We start from the raw sequence: 22,183 nt of genomic DNA on the forward strand, positions 1-22,183 counted from the left end.
GGATTTGAATTTGAATTTAAGAGAATACAAAAATGTATAAAAAATCTAAACATATCGGCCGATATGCTCACAATATCGTATTGTATCAACCAATACAAGATCAACACAGTCTTCTGCTCAACAACCAATACAAGCCAAATAAAAGGGTGTGAGCTCCTAGACCCAAAGGGACCTTTACTTGTACTTCTTATTTCAAGTCCCTCTCTGCCTTCTGCTCAACAACCTTTTCCGTCAAAGGAAATTTGGTGTAGGCCAGTTCCCCCAAAGATTATGGCGCTTTGTTGGGAAGTATTCTATGGGAAAGTAAATACTCTAGATAACTTACAAAAGAGAAGACCTTTGCCCTGAATTTCTCCCAACTGGTGTATCCTTTGCAGAGTTCATGAGGAGGATTGTTACCATCTACTAATATCTTGCCCATTTTCTGCAAACCTTTGGGCTTGGCTACTTTAGTTGTTTGGGAGTAGTTGGAGCTTACCAACAGAAGTTTGCATGATCTTTGACCATTCTACTTTCTCTTGGCCTACAAACAGAGGGAGACTTATGTAGAGATGTGCTCGCGCTGCCCTGATTTGGACTATTTGGGAAGAAAGGAATGCTAGAATTTTTCAGGAAAAGGAAAGGAGCAGTCAGGAATTGAAAGACTGTGTGTTGCATAGGGCAATACTTTGGCTGAAGACTTTAGAAATCTTTCTTTATTTCTTTCTTTTTTTTGAAAGAAGGTAAAGTATAATTGTATTAATATACGGTCTTGTGTACAAAGAGCTGTACAAAATGAAGGACCTCAAAAAAAGGCCATCCTCAAAAAAGTATGATCAGATATACTATCCCTAAAATAATTATGTATAGACATCCAACTTCGCAAAACCTCTATTGCCAAGTTAATGACCTCAGCTTCAGTAGTAGATTTTTCCTCAAAAGTCCTGTTGTTCCTTTCTGACCACACAGCCCACATAACTGCCGGAGGGATGGAAGCCCAGCATAACTTCCCTTTCTTCAACAACCCCTGAATATGCCACTCCTCTCGCAGAGCTCTAACTGAGGCTGGCATGCACCAGCTTAGATTTAGGGATTTGCACAAGTGTGACCATACTGCAGAACTAAACTTGCAATGAAGGAAGAGATGCCCAGAGGATTCCACTTGCATATTGCAAAAACAGCACCTCCAATCTGGAAGATTAAGACCTTTATTCAGCAGCGTTTCTTTGGATAGACACCTCTCCAGCGCAGCCACCCAAACAAAAAACTTGATTTTTGGACGAGCCAAGTTCCCCCAAGTGGCCTTGCTGGGAAAGGGGGCTTCAGGCCTTCCCACCAGAATTGTAGAAGGATTTGACTGTCAATTCTCCAGATTTTGACCATTTCCAGACTGTTGAGTCTTGCTCCTGAAAACTTAGCTGTTGGTCTTGTAACAGATTAAGAAAATCTGCCATCTGCTGAATTTCCCAGTTGTTAAAACTTCTAAAGAGAGGAACCCAGCATAGCCTTCCTTCCTGGAGACACAGAGAACCGGCCACTAAGGCTTCCTTATCTACAACCACATTGTATGGGCTGGGAACACTTCTTTTAGGGTGTTGTCACCAGCCCACTGGTCTAACCAGAACCTGGTTTTTCTTCCATCTCCCACTTTAAATTTAACCACTGCTGAACTGCCAGTAAGCCATACAAATTCCTTTCCACACCCCACAACCATAGGTGCCAGAGGGAATACCAGCATCTCCATTGTTTCTTAAGCCATATTTCTCCTCAATCACCTTCCTCCAGAGTTTGTTTGGTTCTGATGAAAATCCCCACAGCCAACTTCCCAATAGGGCAAGGTTGAAAAGCTTAAGGCTTCTTAGTCCAAGCCCGCCTCATGATTGGGGTTTGCAGATTTTCTCCCAGCTCACTAAGTGATACTTGAGAGAATCTTTCCAGCCTTTCCAAAGAAAATTTTTCATCTTTTTTTCCATTTCCTTTGCTACCTCTGAGGGAATGGAGAATAGGCTCATAAAGTAGGTTGGAAGGCTGGCTAACACACTTTTGATGAGTGTGACCTTACCACCTTTAGAGAGATACCTTGCCTTCCAAGAAGCCAATTTTTGGTCCATCCTTTCGAGGACTGGAGTCCAAATTGCTTTGGAGATACATTTGGCTCCAAGGGGTGGACCTAAATAAGTTGTAGGCAGACTACCACTTTACACCCCAATATATCAGCCAAATTTTGAATGTTAGGCACCTCTCCCACAGCTAATAGTTCACTCTTAGCTAGGTTTACCTTCAGTCCTGAAATATTATCTCAAACCAAAATAGTAGATAGTTCAGATTAAGTATTTTGTCCTCCGAAGTACTGCAGAAAAGGAGTGTCATCTGCATATTGTAGGATGGGGATTTTTGTTCCATTAGGACTTACTTCAAAACCCTCTAGAAGATTCAGTTCTGAGGCCCTGTCTACCAACTTGCTAAGACCTTCCATCACTGAGGGAGAGCAATGGAGATAGAGGGTCTCCTTGTCTCAGCCCTCTTGAGCATTTGAAATTTCCTTTTGCTGACCCATTTAGCAAGATTGCGAACCTTGGAGTAGAAACACAGACTTTTATCCAATTTCTCCACTTTGGTCCAAAGTGCATTCTTTCCATCATATAGTCTAAAATAGCCCAGTTTACATGATCATAGGCTTTTTCTAAGTCTAATTTGCAAACCAGCCCTGCTTTTCCACTTCTCTTCCTTGAGTCAATTAACTCATTGGCTATAAGAACTCCATCATGGATTTGTTTGTTGTGGACAAAGGCGCCTTAGAAGCTAGAAACCAAAGAGTCCATTACTCCTCTTAGTTTAGTTGCCAGAACTTTGGCTAGTATTTTGTGCATACTACCAATTAGACTTATTGGCCTGAAATCTTTCAACTCTTTAGCTCCTGTTTTCTTAGGTATTAGAGATAAGAAAGTGGCATTTAAACTTCTCTCCAGAGCAGCTGACTCATGAAAACCTTCTAATACCTTTAGCATAGCTGCTTTAATTAAATTCCAAAACTTCTTAAAGAAGACAATAGAAAACCCATCTGGCCCTGGAGCCTTTTCCCCTTCCAAGCTGTTAATGGCCTCCTTTACCTCTTCTTCTGAGAAGGGTTTTTCTAACTCCAAAGCCTGCTCATCTGAGAGTAGCCCGAACTGTAGACCATTCAGCTTTGGTCTAATCCTACAAGGGTCATTGAAGAGCTTTTCAAAGTAGCTTTCAAAGGCTTCAGCAATGTCCTTCTCATGAAACACAGTCCTCTCCCCAACTCCAAATGATCTATTGAGTTGACTCTTTTTCTAGCATTGGCTACTTTGTGAAAGAAAGCTGTACTACTATCACCAGCTTACAGCCACATTGCCCTTGCTCTTTGCCTCTATTTGATTTCATTTTGGTAGGTTAGTGAGTCATAATCTTTTTTTGCCCCTGCTCTTTTCCTTCTATTAGCTTCATCCAGCGGACCTGCTTCCTCCTGCGCATCTAAATCTGCAATTACGTGCATACATTCTTTCCTCTTTTCCTCATCCTTCTTTGATATTTCCTTCTGCCAAATCTTTATTTCAGCCATTGTAATTTTTTCAAAAATACATGGCTGGCTGTGCCTTCAAAGGAGGCTTCAGCCCACCACTGTTGAATACTTGACCCCAACTCCTCTGAGTCCAGCCAACAATGTTCAAGTCTGAAAGGAGAAGGTTTTTCTCTCAAACCACCAGTATCTAACAGTATTGGAATGTGATCAGAAACAACCCTTGGAAGAGCTTCTTGTTTTGAGTTGGGAAAGGCCTCTTCCCATTCTGGAGAAATCAAGAACCTATCCAGCCTTACCAGAGAGGGATTGTCTTGATTATTGATCCAGGTATATTTTGCACCAGACAGTGGTATATTAATTAAATCCCAAATTTGGATAAATTCCTTAAAAACCTTCATGCCTCTATTAACCCCTGTGCATCCTTTCTTGTCTTCCAGGTTGATAATGGCGTTGAAGTCCCCCCCTATCACCCAAGGTTCCCCCATGCTCTTCTAACTGAATTTATCTCTTCCCAAAAAGCATCTTCCAAACAAGAGTCCACAGGCTCGTACACCCCTGTAACCACTAAATGTTGGTTGTTAGCTTTCCACAGAAACTTTGCTGAAATTGAAAGCATTCCAATCCTTTTATCTAAAAGCCTGAAGGCCTTATTATTCCACAAAAGGGCTATACACCCAGCAGTATTTACCGCTGGAATTTCAAGCCAATCACAGCAGCCAAAACCCCAAATGCTCCTCACCACTCTGAAGGTCAACTTCTGCAGTTTTGTCTCTTGCAGTAGGAAATCAGGTTTTTTGTTTTTTAAGAAACCACATATAACCAGCCTTCTTCTGCCTGAGCAGACACATCTAACATTCCAGGATAAAACTTTAATCCTTTCCATTTCTTAAATTCTTGAGTTTTTATTGTTTCGTCTCAAACCCCCAGCATTGTCATTTAATCCCCAGGCCAGCCTCAGCAGTTCTTTCGACTGCCTTCAGTTTTTCTTACCTTTTTCCACTAAAAACCTGTTTTCAATTGCAACTAGCAGGGCTTTTGTTTCCTCTTCTAGCCCTTTGAAAGGCACCCCCAGGAACTCCCCAAAGCTTAAAAATTTAGAAAGAACCCAATTAGAAATTTCATTCTCTTCAACATACCTCATTTTCACCTAAAGCGAATTGGTCTGTGGAACTCCTTCAGCTGGAAAAATGATTGCAATCAGTTTAGGTACCACCTACGTCTGGTTCCATTCTAAGGGCAGGAAGGCTTCCTTTACACCGTCTTCCTCTAAGGTTGAGACAGCTAGTACCAAACCCTCCTGCATCTCCGTCCCTGGTAATGGCTTCTTCTCGGTTCTTCTAATCCTCTGACCACTTCTGCAAAGGACTTCGTTTGGATGGGGACCCCTAGACCTGCCGAGTTTTCTCCTTCTTTTGGAATCTCTCTAGACTTCCTTTCTACCTCAAACACGCACCCCTCGCCTGTGAAATCACTGTCAGAAAGAGGTTTGATGCTTTTATCACTATTGCAATGGGAGTTTGTTCTCCAACTCTCCCAACATCTCGAACCTTCTCGACCATCTGCGAACTCTTCACTCTTTGAGGAGGCAGACACCAAGTCGCCCTCTTGGGCTAATACTTTTTCTTTTCCTTTGGAGAAGTTGGGACTAGGCTTCTTTCGAAAAGATTTAATTGGGCTTTTTAACCAGATCAGGCCTGGGTTGTTGGAAGGGTTAGGATCCATCATATGGATGGCTGAATCATGCTAAATGGCTGAGCAAATCTCAAAAATTTCCTAATCCTTCTAGAAATTGAATTCCCTATGTTTTGAAAAACTGTATTTTTCAGAATCGGTCTTGCATTGAACCGGACTAGATTTGAAACCAAACAAAGAGGGATATTTGTACCTGATATGAATACCACAAATGCATATCCCAAGGTGGAAGTTCACGCCCAAATCATTCCTAAAACCAGCATCCACTGAAAATGGCATAGTGTATAGGTGAAGGTGATTCAGCAAAATTGAGATCCAACTGCTTGGATCGAATTGAGGATGATGAGAGAACCAAAAATTGCAAAAATATGAAGTTGTCATGGACTGGTCACATCCTCTTTTATAATCTCTTATGAAGCTATCTCCTAATATAATAAGGAGATAATCCAGATCTGAATCAGATCTGGACTCTAATTAGAGATATACATTATCTTCTTATAAGATTAGGTGCTCCATGCCCAGATCCAAACCCATGTGGACTTATGTGCCAGCTTAATTAATCATATTAATTATGGGCCTTAGACCCATCAACTATAAGGCTCACGACCCAAGGGTGTTGCATGGACAACTTAGGCTTGATATTTATGGTGTGGGACCCCACAATGACCTCACATAAGTCCACATGGGTTCGGCCCAGCCTCTATAAAAAGGTTTGGTCGAATTCACTACTAAATGTAGTGAACCCCTAAGCACATCACTATGGGCCCAACATTTTCACTTAAATGATTCTTGAATTCAGCCATCCTATGAAGACGCAAGGATAATGGACTTAAGTAAGATAAAGCCCATCAGGTAATCAGCCCTTAATGGTTTCTTACACTTAACCTCTCAGCCCATAATGATTAAACACTAACCGACAAGGAAGGACCTCTCCCCTGGCTGCAAGGTGCAGTGTCACACTTTCCACTCGAATGGATCCTGGGAATTAAAACCTTTTTCAAACAATTTTCATAAAACATTAATATATATCATATAAATATATTTTGCAAAACCAAATCTCAAACAAAGTTGAAATCCATTACCAATAGTTTAGGGTTCCATCAGAGAGAGTGTAAGCCCTATCATTCACTTTATCCGACAAAGGGGCCTATCCTATCACTATGATCACCCACTCAGATAAATACTCAAACTGCCCCAACATACCCAAGTTTTGACCATTGATGGGTCTCACTAATTGGCATATCAAAGACAGCCCAATCCAACACCTAGTGCAATACCATAATCAAGTCTAAGGGTTATGTCTAACTTTCCAATTTTGCTCATCAATCTCCAAGGTCCAGTCTAGGGCATAATTGGAAAATGATTTGGGTTTAGTGTTTCATCCAAACACACACTACATGTGCTTCGGGTCCAACCCTAACAACTAAGACAAGCTGCCCCAACTTCTTTGGCAGTACATCAGTGTTAGCCTTGGCAGGATAAATTTTCCAAGTCTATCCAATGGCTAAGAACATTCTAAACTAATACGAGTCTCATAAGTGTTCGGTTTAAGGGGTTACACAGAAACATACCAATGTCAACATGAAACAATAATGTACTTTCATTCATTTACAATAAATGTATCTATACATCAATCTGATTGGAGCTAAGGGCATACACTATCTAACATGGGTTACAAAGTGGGCCGACCTTTCTATTAAGGTTGTGTGCTACTGGGCCCATCTCTTTCGAACTCACTTGGTTTTGAATTCTATCCACCACAACCTCATCCAACCTATCAACAAATGCTACATCAGCCTCCCTAAAATTTAGGAATTTTGAATTTCGAAATTGCCTTGCCTTTGAGCCCTTTCCCACCTCACCCCCAGTTCTATCTTGGTTGTAGGATTTTTTTGGAAACCTACAGTTGGGATTTTATCTTCTTCTTTTCCTATTCTCCACATTCTTCCAACTTTCTTCCTCCTAATCTTTGACAGGTTGTGGACTCACAGGGTGGTCGTCAGAGTGAGCTACGGGGAAGATCACCGACCCTCCTCGGTAGTGTCCATCGTTGACCGAAACTCTCATTCAACCAGTACACTAGCTAACACTTGAGAGATGAAATCCTTGCCAATTGGAATAGAATCTTTATAATTCCTCGGAACCACCAATCTTTCTGATTTGATCTTCAACCAAATCATGACTATGTACATCACTTCGCCTACCACTATGTTAGCTAATTAAGGGGGTAAACCCACCCAGCGAACCTTCAACCGCATACATTCAAAGGACTTCGTATACTTCTTTGAGTCGTCTACTTCCACAAAACCACCACAGAGGTCATCAATCATCCTACCAATTTCGTTTCTCCACAAATGTAAAGGAAGTCCAAATACTTTAACCCAAAAATGCTTTGGAACCTCTTCTTTCTTCCACTAAACTCCCACCGATTCCGACCAAGGTTCAAGATGCAACAAGGCTCCTTTGAAACATCTCGAACTCGTATTTAGAACTCTCCGAGCTTCTACCTTTGAGGGTAGGAAAAACACCCAGCTGTCACTGTCAAGACGCCTCACATCGATCCCCTGCGAGCAGTTCCAGACTCTTGAAGACCACTTCAGTATATCCTCTAGCTCGAATCCTTTCCAATCAAAACTTCCTACCAAGCAAGATTGTAGGAAGACTGATATCTTCGTTGTGCTTTCACTATCCAGATCCAAAAAGAAGGATCTGGAGTTTGCTTTAACAAAGACCTTCCCATGAGCCAGCCATTGCAGAAAGTGCGAACTTCTCGCATCTTGTCTACCCCTCTCCCCTCGGTTATTTTGGTAGCCACCCTTAAATGGGCGGTGGCCCCTCTTAAACCGATTACCCTCAAACATCGACGGTTACCTCCCAGCGATTCCCCTCAAGTTTTCATGGCAAGAACACCATGCAAACAAGATGATCATCTTGTTTGTAGATACAATTCTACAAAAGCAAATTCTATTATGGATACAATTCTACAAAAGCAAGAACACCTATCTTAACTTTTATGACACCCAGTAGTTGAGTGGATATTGTGAGCATAAGGCACATCCTATATAAATCGCAACTGATATTGCTGAAAGTCTAGACCTTTGCTAGGCCATTTTGTTCCATGGAAATGTAAAAGCAAGTTGGTACTTTTACATTTTAGTTCAATGCAGAACTTTAACAAGCAAAGTACATGAACAGGAGCACAAATACAAGCTGGTCTCCTCCATCAGAAGGCTCACTAATGTTGAACTTTGATGGAAGTAGCATGGGTAATCCAGGATTATCTGGAATGGGGGGTGTTCTGAGAAATGAGAATGGAGAGATTGTCTTGCTTTACTCGGGTCCTTTAGGATTTGGAGACTATCAGGGCAAAGCTATTAGCTGTTGTACAAGGGGTGCAATTTACAAACCAGCTGAGGGTACAACATCTGATAATTGAAGGGGATTCCAAGGTGGTAGTGGGCTAGTTGAAAAATCCTGAAGATTCTATATGGTGCTACAAGAACGAAATGAAGAAATTTAGTTGGTTGACAAGGAATATGTCAGTCTCTTTACAATGGGTGGGGAGATCAACAAATACTTTGTCCGATGTGTTAGCCAAGCAAAGAGGTAAATAGTGAAGAATTGTTTTGGGCTCAACTGTGATTCCTGTATTTTTTTCTAGTTTACTTGTAAGCTTCTAGGAGGGGCTGCAGCTCGCACCTCTCCCTGGGATGTTGTATGAAATCACAACTCTAAATCAAGTTTTGAATTAATAAAATTTTACTATTACTCCTCAAGAAAATACAACACTGACACAGACCATGGTGCCTATATTGGTTATGGATACAAGTGGAATAATGTTGAGTTTTGGCCATTCCACCCATGCTACGTATCTGTAACACTAAAAACCAATATGTTTCGTTTGATATGGACCGATATATATTGATATTTTAAACCATGCTTGCAAATCCATCCAGCATTAGTATAAATATAAAGTGATATGATTGTTAATCTAGCTTGTGATCTCTCAAACCTCTATCACTCAGTACTCAAACCAATCAAAATAAACTAACATTTTTATCTTGTAAAAATATGTTTTTATGGTAAATTTAAAAAATCTTAGTGAAAAGAGTTAAATAAAAGGAGTTTTGAGATAACAAGCCAAAAACTACAAGCTTTCACCAATAAAAACAATACCAGCAACAACAGCCAAGCATCTTCAAGTATAGCACCAAGGCTAGACCAAAAGCCATAGCAAAGTGAGAATATATCAATGTCTTCAAAGTTGGGAAGAACCAATAACCATAGAAAATAAGACATTGAAAAGTCATATGTGCTTCCTAAAAAGTAACAAAATTAGGAAGATCAAGAATTTTGATATATTAAAATATGCATAACATAAGATTAAGTAACAATTACTGATTGTTTCTCCCTCATTGTTGTCAAGCTGTCTAAGCAATTCAGGGTGACAGTAGGGTGCCTAGGTGATAAGAATTTTATCAGTTAAAGAATGAAACTTTGGCTAGGTCCCTAGTTTTATATACCATTCAGCATGCATATTGATTGAAAGAATAGCAATTCTCTTTATTAAGAATATTAAATTTCCTCTTAAAACAGGGCAAATCATCATATCTAAAAGATAAAAGTATTTAAATATATTAATTTCAAGAATACTACTAATATAACAAGTATTTAATAGAGCAATTTCATATCAATTAGCAACTAAAAAGGTTATGGCTTTATATGATAAAAGTTCAAGATAGAACGTAAAAGAGAAAAAAGAACAAGGGTGGACCTACTGTTTTATTTAATGTATGAAAGAGAGAATAGAAAAAAAAAACAAAAAAAAAAAGAGAAAGTTCTTCATACTACTATTCTTTCGTTCTTTTTCTCTTCTGAAAACACTTTGACCATTTAAATTTCAACAGTAAAACTTCAAAACAAAGTAATATATATATAGTATATAATAGAATGTACTAGTAAATATATTAGTAAGATGTAGCACTATGAATGATATTGTAATAAGGTGCCTGCCTTGTCATGTTTGTCACCTAGGTACGCGCCTTGTTGCTATAAGTCAAGGTGTTTAGGCAAGATGCCCAGCCATGGGCACCTAGGCAACGCCTTGATAACTATGTTCTCTCTTTCCTTCTTGTATCTTGGTATGCCAACCACTAGGATGGGGAGACTTGTCTTGCGCATAAGTAGAAAAGAATTTTGTGCATCCAACTATGCCATCTCTTGTGTCATTTTCATATGCTAAATTAAACTCCCTTCAAACTATGATACAAACTCGCAATGGTAAATCAAAGAACAAGTTTGATACGTGGAAAGCACTTATCATAAGTGGCAGGCAGAAATTACCAGTGGCAAACAATACAACATCTGCCATCAACTCTCCCCCATGATCTGTGAGAACTTTTATGCCATCCTCTGTTTTAATCAACTAAATCATGGAAAGCAAAATTAGTTGTAGCAGTAGTAGTAGGTTGAAATGAAAAATAAAATAGTTATGGACAAGATAATGCACAAAAACCACAATAAAAAAGAAATTTATATGATCATTAAGGGACTGTAATGCACAAGGGTGAGAATAGACCAACTAAGTTACGAATACCTCAGATATGTTTGTTCCCGGGTGCAATCTGATTCCCCTGCCTTCAAGATTTTTTGCCACCACAGCCCTCATTTCATCATCAAAACCTCTGTAATATATGACACTATGTCATAAGCAACACTAATGCATTGTAGACAAAAAATAGAAGTTGACAGAATAATACCCAAAGCTCAAGTATGCTTCGCTCTGACAAAGATTAACAGAAAGATGAATTCAAATATCAAGGAATTGATTAATTATTTTCTTAATATAGTATAACTTCATGCTTAGTTAAAACTGAAAAGTACCATTCACAGATAAATGCAATCCCACCCCAATCTGAAAAGGACCCTGCAGGTTACTTCTCATTTAAGTGAACAATGCAGGAAAAGAAAAAAAAAAAAAAAAAACTAAGATAATTAAGAAATGCAGTTAGCATCAGTTAGTTGACCAACTAGTCAGTTGAGGGTCAGATCGACCATCACTAACTAGTCAGTCAATACTCATAATGTTGTAACCTGGGATGATTAAGCATCAACCAGGCAGACTAGTTGACTAATACATCAACTACAAAGCTATCCAAAGGTTTTATTTATTTATGTCTTTCTCTAAGTACTTAAAATAATATAGTATATGGTTTCTCTTTTGTTCTTGTTGTACAGAAAGAAGAGAGAAAGGGAGAGAGGAGAAGAGAGACAAAGGACTGAGAGTCCCAAGAGATACTGCAGGCGGCGCAGTATGTTATATTTATACTAAGGCGACAACAACTAAACATAAAGAAAAAGAAAAGTACAATAGTACCCCTGCGGTACTATACATATATAAAATAACATCTGTTAACACTCCCCCTCAAGTTGGAGAATAGATATCAATCATGCCCAACTTGTCACATAGATCATGATGTCTTGAGTGGTGTAGTCCTTTTGTAAAGATGTCTGCAAGTTGGTCCTCAGAGTTGACATAGGGAGTACACACTTTGCCTGTGATGACTTTCTCTCTGATAAAATGCTTGTCGACTTCGATGTGTTTTGTTCTATCATGCAGCACTGGGTTAGCAGCAATGTTTATGGCTGCTTTGTTATCACAGAATAGGGTCATAGGCCTGTCCACTGGAAAACCCAACTCACTCAACAGATTCTTTATCCACGTACTTTCAGCCACTCCATGAGCCATTGCTCGATATTCAGCTTCATCACTGGATCTAGCCACCACACTTTGCTTTTTACTTCTCCAGGTAACTAGGTTTCCTCCTATGAAGGTGCAGTAGCCACTAGTAGACTTTCTGTCGTTTTGAGATCCAGCCCAATCTGCATCAGTATACACTTCAACTTTCAAATGCCCGTGTCTTTGAAACAACAAGCCAGCACCTAGAAACCTTTTAAGATATCGGAGGATTCTTTCTGCTGCTTCAAGATGAGTGGACATAGGTGCATGCATAAACTGGCCAAGGACACCAACAGCATAAGCAATGTTTGGGCGGGTCATAGAAAGATATAACAATCTCCCTACAAGTCTCTGAAACTGTTTCACATCCTTGATAGGTTCACCTTGGCTGTCACCTAATTTATGGTTCGGATCAATGGGAGAGTCAATTGGCTTCACTCCCATTTTTCCAGTATCCTGGAGTAAATCTAGGACATACTTCCTTTGAGAAATGAAGATACCCCTTTTTGAGCGGGCAACTTCAATTCCAATGAAGTATCTTAGAGGCCCTAAATCCTTTACTTCAAACTGTGTGGCAAGAAAACCCTTCAACCTCTGGATTTCATCCTTCCAGTCACCAGTGACAATTATATCATCAACATACACTATCAAAGCAGTAATTTTACCTTCTCCTCTTTTCACAAACAGTGTGTGATCAGATTGACATTGCTTGCATCCTTTCTGCTGAACCGCAATATGAAATCCGTTGAACCAGGCTCTTGGTGATTGTTTTAGCCTGTATAAAGACTTCTTCAACTTGCACACCTTCTGTTCATTACCTTGAGCTTGAAAACCAAGGGGGTTGTATCATGTAAACTTCCTCTTCAAGGTCACCATTCAATAATACATTCTTGATATCAAGCTGATGTAGATCCCAGTCAAGGTTAGCAGCAAGAGAGAATAGAACTCTAATGGAGTTCATCATGGCAATAGGAGCAAAGGTCTCTGCATAATCAACTCCGTACACTTGAGTAAACTCCTTTGCCACTAAACAAGCTTTATACCTCTCCACCGTGCCATCAGCCCTATGTTTGACTGTGAACACCCATTTACATCCAACTAGATCATTTCCCTTAGGAAGATCTACAAGTTCCCATGTGTCATTTTTATGAAGGGCATTAATTTCTTCCTTCATAGCATCTATCCATTCAGGTATTGAAAGAGCTTCTGCCACATTCTTAGGGATAGGGGCACTGTCAATGGAAGTAAGTAATGCACAAAAAGAGGGAGAAATGTTCTCATAGGAAACAAAGTGGAAAATAGGGTGTTTAGTGGTGCACGATCTAACACCTTTCCTATGAGCAATAGGAAGGTCAAGGTCATTAGCAATAGAGGTATCAATTGTAATGGGGTCAGGGACATCATTGAGAACCAAGGTACCTGAGTGAGTATGATCCGCCCCCAAGGAGTTTGATGGCACTAGAGGTACAACTTCTAGATCCTCCACAGCTCTTGAATTTGGTTGGGGCCTTTGCGACAACGGAAGAAGACACAAAAAGGCGGAGGATCAGGAAGAGGAGGGAGTTGAACCAGCTTCTCCTCATTCCTACACTCCTCCTGAGGAGAAACAGGGAAAAAAGGCTCATTCTCAAAGAAAGAGACATCCATGAAAACATAGAATTTCTGAGAAACAGGATCAAAACAATGGTATCCCTTCTAAGTGAAGGAGTACCCCAAGAATATGCAAGGAATAGCACGAGAATCCAATTTCCCACGAGTGGGAGACAGATTTTGGAAAAAGCACCGACAATCAAATACGCGAGGAGGAATGGGAAGAAGGGGGGCCTTAGAGAAGAAAAGCTGAAGTGGGGCTTTGCACTCTAACCAACGAGAGGGCATACGGTTAATGAGGTGGGTAGAACAAAGGACAACCTCAAGCCAAAAACGTTTGGGGACATACATATGGAGTAATAAACCCTGGGCCACTTCAAGGAGATGGCGGTTCTTTCGTTCAACAACACCATTTTGTTGTGGTGTTCGGGCACAAGAGCTGCGGTGAAGTGAACCACGCGAAGCAAAGAATTCCGTGAGATCACTATGAAAATACTCTTTCGCATTATCTAACTGAAAATTTTGGATTTCCTTTTAAAATTGAGTGAAGACCATCTGCTGAAAATCTTGGATAATTTTTGATACTTCCTCCCTGGTTCGCATGGGATATACAAGTATATCTAGAATAATCATCAATGATGGTGATAGATTACTTGTAACCACTCTCAGATGGTAAAGTAACAGGGCCCCACACATCAAAATGAACAATGTGAAAAGGAAATTCAGATTTACTATTTTTTGGAAGAAAATGAGTTCTACAATGTTTACTCAATTGACACGTTTGACAAGAGAAATCTGAAACGGACACTGACTTAAACAGATCTGGAAACACCACTTTCAAAGACTAAAGATAAATGACCAAGGCGACAATGCCATAAATAAACTTGACTCTTACAGGACTGACTCTTAGACTCTGTAACATGAAGACCAGCCTTATTCTCCAACATGTAAAGTCCATCAACCATACGTCCTCTACCAAACGTCCTCCCCGAGGCCAGATCCTGGATCACACAGTAAGAAGGGAAAAATGTCACTGAGCAGTTTAAGGAATTAGTAACACTACTAACAGAAAACAAATTAATGGGAAATTTTGGAACATGTAAAACATCAGAGAGGGTAAGGCCAAGGGGAAGAGAGACGGTTCCTTGACCAGCTATGGAAGCATATGATCCATCAGCTAGTCTCACCTTGTCTCTTCCAGAAAGAAGGTGATAGGTCTGAAAGTAAGAGGACATACCAGTCATGTCTTTTGACGCTCCAGAATCAATGATCCATGGAGAGTCAAGGGTATAAGAAGCAACATGGAAAGCTGTGGCAGAGTTACCTGATGTAGACGCAAATGAGGTTGAGGGAGGAGCATCCATCTGACGAATTGCTCTAGCTCTAAATGGTCACAGAAGGAATTCATAATATCCTCCCTTGGGTCAAATCCAGATGAATGTGTCTGAGTCACAGTATGGATGGGGGGCTGATTCTCTCGAGTAGCCATGTTGGCCATAGTGTGTTTCTTTGTACCTTGCTGTTCTGACCTTTTATTCACATCTGAACTTTGCTTCTTATTCAAATCTTGAGCCCATTTCGGCTTTCCATGGAGATCCCAGCATGTATCTCGGGTGTGTTGGGGCTTCTGGCAATGAGTACACCACAATTTATCTTTGTCATCCATTTTTTTCTGAATTTCTCCTTGGAAGAATTTCCTCCACTAGTAGTAACACTCCCTTTCACGGCCGACACAACTGCATCTCCACCAGAACTATTCGTCAGATTCCTTTTGCTTTCTTCAGATTGTACAAGAGCATAAACTTCCTGGACTGATGGAAGATCCTTAGAACCGAGGATCTGGACCCTGATAGACTCGTATGTAGGGTTCAAACCATGTAAGAAAGCAAACACTCTCTGCTGGGAGACGAGTTTTTTGTACAGTTTTGCATCTTCATCACACTTCCATTCCACACTCTGATAATGATCCAACTCCTTCCAAACAGAAGTCAAGTCAGAGTAATATACAGATAAACACCTCTCCCCCTGTTTACAAGTAGACAATTCTGCCTGTAGTTGGTAAATTTTTGCATAGTGTTGCAGTTCCGAATATGTTGATTTTGCTTGTTCCCAGATCTCATTTGCCGTTTCAGCCCACATGAAATTCCTCCTTATTTGAGATTGCTTAGAGACTAGAAGCCAAGACATAACCATGTTGTTTTCCTGATTCCATCTATCATATTCAACACTCCCAGAATGTGGTTCTTTTATTCTCCCATTAATATAACCTATCTTCCCCCTTGCAGTGATATACAGCTTGATCCCTCTTGACCACTCTAAATAATTTAAACCATCAAGAGGGACAACAACCATGGGAAAGGATGGGTCAACACCCCCACTCATTCCATTCAGCATTGAGGAAACTCCAGATGTAGCAGAATCTTCACCACTCATGATTTTAGATTCAAAAACGACACCCAAAAGAGGAACACAACCTTAAAAAAGTTGTTACAGAAGGTACCAGCCACTTCCAGACCTTTAGTCCACCAAAAAACTGTTGTTGCAGCACATAAACAAGGTCCTTACGACCTACAGTTTCAACTTCCAGACCTTCAGTCCACCAAAAAGCTGTTGTTCACAGGGATCAAATGACCCCACAAAAAAGGAAAAGAAAGAGGTGCAGCTCACCTCACATCCAATCGGCAGACCTAGAACAGGTCCAGCATAGGCACACGACCAGAAAGGAGAAGAGTAAACAAAAGGTACTTTAGTCGATCATCAAGACAGTTGAACAGCAAATGAGAACAAAGTAAAAGAAGGTTACTTCAGTCGAACACCAGGGCAGCCGAACAGCAAATGAACAACAGATAACTTTTGAAAGTTTCAGTCGAACATCACGGCAAACGAACAGCAGATGAACCGCAGATGATAACTTCTGAAAGTTTGTCACCCTCGAAACAAAGTCTTTTACATGCTGGAAGAGGAAAAGACAGATTGCTCGACTTCACCCTTCAGACTTGGACGTCCTGCTCTGATACCATGTTGTACAGGAAGAAGAGAGAAAGGGAGAAAGGAGAAGAGAGACAAGAGAACTGAGAGTCCCAAGAGATACTGCAGGCGGCGCAGAATGTTATATTTATACTAGGGAGACAACAACTAAACATAAAGAAAAGGAAAAGTACAATAGTACCCCTGCGGTACTATACATATATAAAATAACATCTGTTAACAGTTCTTAATGCAAGTCTACAGACAAAAATTGAAGACTAAGGTTTATACAAACCAATAACTAGGGATGTCAGTAGGTTGGATTAAGCAGTAAATCCAAGGATCAAAATATCGATAAGCCCAATGCCAAAAAATGGGTATTGGTGTGTATCAACAAGACTGATACTCTTGCTTTTTTTATTTTTTACTTTTTTTAATTTATCAGCATGAGAGGAATGCCTTCTACCATACCAAACTTTCAAAAACCCCTAATCCTGTGTATCGGTGCATCCATGAATCTTCATGACCACCAACACGGATATGATACATCAAATATAAGGGGTATAGTATCAATATTTTGATCCTTGGGTAAATCCACCTTGACCCAACCTTATTGGATCAGGTTCAGATTTTCCTTAATCGGGCTTCAGGTCATGTTCAGGACCAGAGACACCCCGTTCGCATAGTGGCATTGAAAGAAAAATGTATATATATACATATCATTCATAGGTCAGGGTGGGTCAAGTTTGGAATGCTATTCCAATTAGTCAGGTCAGGCTGGGCCAGGTGACTCCAGGTCCCATTGACATCCCTAACCATGTCCGTAACAGAAATGGTTATCAGCCCCGTTACTGCTCACTGCAGTCAATAACCAACTCTACTAGACTTCTGACAATGTACTGCATTCATACATGATGCATCCTATATTCTCCATTTTATATTCATTGCTATCACTGCTGGATAATGCAGTACCAACTCTACTAGACTTCTGACAATAACCACCCCTCCAAGAACATTGCAGGGTTGCCCAAACCATACTCAGTGAGTTCTGATTACTCCAACGAATTTATCTTGGTCTTTTGACTAAGAAAAAAATGAGCAAGTCAATGCTAGATGTGTGATCAGTCCAGGAGTAAGATATGATACAGTTTCTTCAGAAAAGGAGACAAAAAAGAAGAAACTGAGAGAATAAATTGAAGAAGATCAAATCTATGACAGAAAATGCTCTATACCATGTTATCTCTCATAGAGAATTAAGGAAATTACATTACTAAATTGTAACATTACATAGAATAAAGTCCCCCACAGTTCTTTTATTCAGAGTGTGCTAAAAATATAAAATTACATTGCTGCACCTGCACCCAATAACTAAAAATTACAACAGCTATCATAGACTTTCTCATGTTCAAGCTATTACTTATGGGTATGCCTAGAATGCCCACAGACTCGTTGCTTGTTTCTGTGAAAACCTATTTAAAGCTGAAAATTTAAATTACTAAGACATATCTATTTGATTGTCAAACTGAAAATTCAAAAATAATAATAACAAGTATTGTTAAAATGGCTGCTAGATCAGTTTCCCTGGCACTATATATGACCAAAAAGAACCATATATCAGAACCGGAGTTACAACCTTAAAGGAAGTTCTTTTCTGAATAGTAGGTCCACAGTAGCACCCATCCCATTCCATATTGAAGCAAATTCAGCAGCAATGTACCTACATAAGAAGATAGATCAGGCCAATATCACTCATTTCCGGGTTATATACAGAAAGAATGAATGAAAAGATAAGAGATGAGTTAGCAGCCACATACCCTCCCCCCAGTATCACGGCTCGCTTTGGTAACTCATCCAAGCTCAAAGCTTCATCAGAAGTAATGGCCAATTCCTAAAATTCATATTATCCATTTGATTAATTCCAAGACAAATAAGGACTACTTCCAAGCCAAGTATCACATCTAAACATAGTTTAAAATTTCAACATACTTCCAAACATTTCCACAACATATTTCTGTTTCCATGCAAAACATGGTATTATAACATGATGAGCTAGCATCAATATTGTACATATGTGTGGTAGCAGTATTATTGTCTGCCTAATGGAAACGATTTAAGTGCTCATAATTTATTGTCCACCTAATGGCAACAATAATTGTATATATGAGTTGGTAATAATATTGTATATATGTGTGGTAGCAGTATTATTGTCGAAGTAGTACATGTAGAAACATTGGGCTGGGTGGGCCTTAGTTTAGTTCAGTTTTATGTTTATTATTTTTTGTGTTAATGGGTCTTTTAACCTTTTTCTTTAAGTTTATAAGCAGCCACCCTACACAAGGGTATTTATTTACGGTCAACTCTTCTCCTTCCTCTTCTCTCTTCTCTTGCTTTCTTGCTCCCATACTGTTTCTTTTTCCTTTCTTCCTTTTCCTGATTAAACAAAAGAATCAGTTGCTGGATAGTTTTCTTCTTGGTATCAGAGCAGTTGTACTGCTCTTTTTCTTTTCTTTTTAATCCCATACACAGTTTTATGGAGATCTGAATGGTTGATTTTTTTTATCAAAATCTGAATGGTTGATTGATTGAAGAAGATAATCAGCTCAGTTGGTAGAGGATTTCAGGAGAAAAGAGGCAATCAGATTAGTGACCAGGACAATTTTTGAAGTTTTTTGCCGGAAACCCTAACTAACTGGAGATTTTGAATTAAGGATCCCAGAGGGGGTTCCAACCTAGCACTCAATGTTTGAAGGGGTTCTTTTTTATCCTTATAGAGATTGATCCAAGGGACGGTTGGAATTTTCTATTTTCTCCCGGGTTGTTGGGTAAGATGCAATCATGGTTTGGGGGTCCTGTTAATGACAATGTTGTTATCTTTTTCAGTCATTCTTATTTTCTATATGAAAATTGTTCCTTGATGTTTTAGAAGTAATGGAGCACTCTGAAGTCGAGATCAAGCAAAGCTCAACATCCAAATAGGTTCCAAGAGCTTCTGTAGATCCTCTACTAGTCGTGATCATAGTAAAGCTTGATGGAACCAATTATTTGAATTGGTCACAATCAGTGAGAATATATGTTTGTAGTAGAGGAAAGTGGGGATATATCTCCAGTAGTAAGAAACAACCTTAGGAAGATGATCCCTCCCATGAGAAGTGGATGCAAGAAAATTATATTATTATCGGTTGGTTGGTGAACTTAAAGTAGCCTCATATCAGCCAACATTACTTGTGGGTAAACTCTACAAAGGAGATTTGGGATAGTGTTATAGAGACGTACTCCCAAAAATTGAATGTGGCTAGGGCATATAAGCTGAAAAATGATGTGAATAATTTACAACAGCGGGAGAGACCATTAGCAGTTTATTATTCAATGCTGAAATCTATGTGATAGGAGATTGATTTGATGGAGGTAATTGTTTGGAAGAGTACTGAGGAAAGCAAAAGGCAAGTTCAAGTTCAAGGAGCAGTTCCAATTGACCACTTTGCTAATGTAAGGTGAAACCTAAGGCAGTTAAGGAAAGATGTTATATGTGAGATTGCGAGTATTGCAAAAAGCCAAAACATATGAAGGATACTTGCTGGAAGTTACACCCACACCTTTTTCCAGCTTGGTTTAGGAATGCTAATAACGGTAAGAAAGTTGGAAATGGAAAGACTAGAAATACCAATGCAGCCATGATTCCAAACAGTGACAAGGGTTCTAATGCGAAGGCTACTATTGAGCAGATGGCAGTAGTGAAGGCAGAATTTGAGAAGTTTGGGAGGATAATTAATCACTTGAGAGCATAATTGCAGCAGCTTCTAATCCATTAGGCAACTTAACTTCCACTGCTTTTTCACATTCAGGTATATGTGCTACTACCAACCATGCAACTACCTTATGTAATTGTAGAATCCCCTTGGATTATAGAATTAGGAGCTTTTGATCACATGACTAGCATTTCTACTTCGTTTAATTCCTATAACTTGTTTTCTGGTCATTATAAAATAGCCCTAGCCAATGGCTCTCTTGCTCCTATTTCTAGCAAGGGAAACATCAAGACCATAGATTCCCTCACCTTCACTTTTGTCCTTCATGTGCCTAAACTCCACACCAACCTTTTGTTTGTAAGTAGCTTGACCAAAAGGCCTACAAATGTATATTTCTTGGATATGCCTCGACAAAGGATTACTATTGCTTTGATCTAGCCAGTAGAACCTGTTTTGTCTCCATGGATGCCACTTTTTCTAAGTATTTTCCCTTTTATGGTCCTCCTAAGGGGGAGAGTTCGTCTGAGTTATTTGATCTTCCTCTTCCTATTCCTATTGAGCCTAATGGTGAACCTCCTATTGAGTCATCTCCTAGTTCCTTTGTTTCAATTCCTCCACCACTACCTCCACATCCTCCTTCATTTGTGATTCCTCTTGTCCTTTAGAGGTGGTACCAGCGGCGAAGGTTCAAGATGAGTAGGTTGTTTCCACTTCTGCAGTTGAGCCTCCTACATTTCTGGTTGTTGAAGAGACAGCAGGTTTTGAGACCATACCTTTGCAGCCCCCCTTCCCTGTTCCAGGGCCATAAGATATGCTAGTCTTTGTGGGAAGAAAGAAATTCTAGAATCTTCTCTGATGTAGAGAGAGGTGATGAAGAGTTGAGGGCCCTGATCCACATAAGTGTTATTCAGTGGATGAAGTCCCTGGAGCTGTTCACAGAATATACAGTAGATGACTTGCTGAGGAAGTGGGGTGAGATTGCTAGCTATACCCAGATTAAAGCAGGGATGAGTGTGTCTTGGACTCCCCCACCTATGGGTTTCATGAAACTAAACTTTGATGGAAGTAGCAAAGGGAACCCCGGACAACCAGGGATTGGGGGTGTCTTCAGGGATAAGAATGGGGTTGTTTCTGCTATGTTTTCAGGCCCAATTGGAGTGAGTGACTCTCTCAGAGCTGAGATCCACGCAGTTTTGGAAGGTGTCCAGAAAGCTAGGGAGATGAAAATCAAAAAACACATAATGAAGGGGACTCGGAGGTGGTGGTTGGGTGGCTGAACAAAGAAGATAGCAATTTATGGAGTTATAGTAATTTGAAGAGAAAATTCAGATGGCTGGTTCGAGGAATGGAAGTTAAAATTAGTTGGGTAAAAGGATCAGCTAATTCTTTTTGCTGATGGGCTAGGGATGTCATATTCTGGGCAAAGATGTAATTTAACTTTCTTCTTTTTCTGTTCTTTCTTTCTCTCTTGTTTCCTCTCTTGGGGCTCTTGATGTAACTGGAAGATAAGAAAGTTTGTCTTCCTCTCTGTAATTTATTGTGATAATTAATGAATTGTGTTATTGATCAAAAAAAAAAAAAACCTATCAAACCAAGCCCTCCACAATTGCTGAAGGCCATAGGGTGATTTTTTTAGTTTACATACCTTACCTTACATTTCTTTCCCATACATCCCAGGAGGAAGAGACATATACACTTCTTCATATTCAAAAAGGAATTCTTTACATCAAACTGATTGTGGTCAATCAGAATTAACTACTAAAGATAGCTAAGAAAGAGAGAGAAGAGAGATAGAAGAGAATGGGAGAAGCTCAGAATTGGGTCTGGCCGCCCCTTTCATTAGATTATATACTCATAAATAAAAGATAGTACAAAGACAAGTATGCCCTTATTAAGTTGGCTACTTGTGAGAACATAAAGAACTCT

General features: G+C 39.7%; 1 protein-coding gene across 4 annotated transcripts in view; it reads right to left on the bottom strand.

Annotated features, from left to right (window-relative positions):
- The window catches only part of LOC104585819 (glutathione reductase, cytosolic), a 77,073-nt gene that overhangs the window by 20,901 nt on the left and 33,989 nt on the right, over positions 1-22,183 (bottom strand). For all 4 annotated transcript variants that reach the window (XM_088894175.1, XM_088894191.1, XM_010242819.3 and 1 more), the window contains exons 7-10: positions 18,326-18,399; positions 18,145-18,228; positions 10,812-10,899; positions 10,559-10,640 (exon numbers count right to left, since the gene is read on the bottom strand). In XM_088894175.1, the coding sequence (XP_088750301.1) occupies positions 10,559-10,640; positions 10,812-10,899; positions 18,145-18,228; positions 18,326-18,399 (328 nt within the window). The remainder of the gene's footprint in view (positions 1-10,558; positions 10,641-10,811; positions 10,900-18,144; positions 18,229-18,325; positions 18,400-22,183) is intronic.

Source organism: Nelumbo nucifera, chromosome 1 (assembly GCF_055504915.1).
Source record: "Nelumbo nucifera cultivar China Antique chromosome 1, China Antique-T2T, whole genome shotgun sequence".
NCBI lineage: Eukaryota > Viridiplantae > Streptophyta > Magnoliopsida > Proteales > Nelumbonaceae > Nelumbo > Nelumbo nucifera.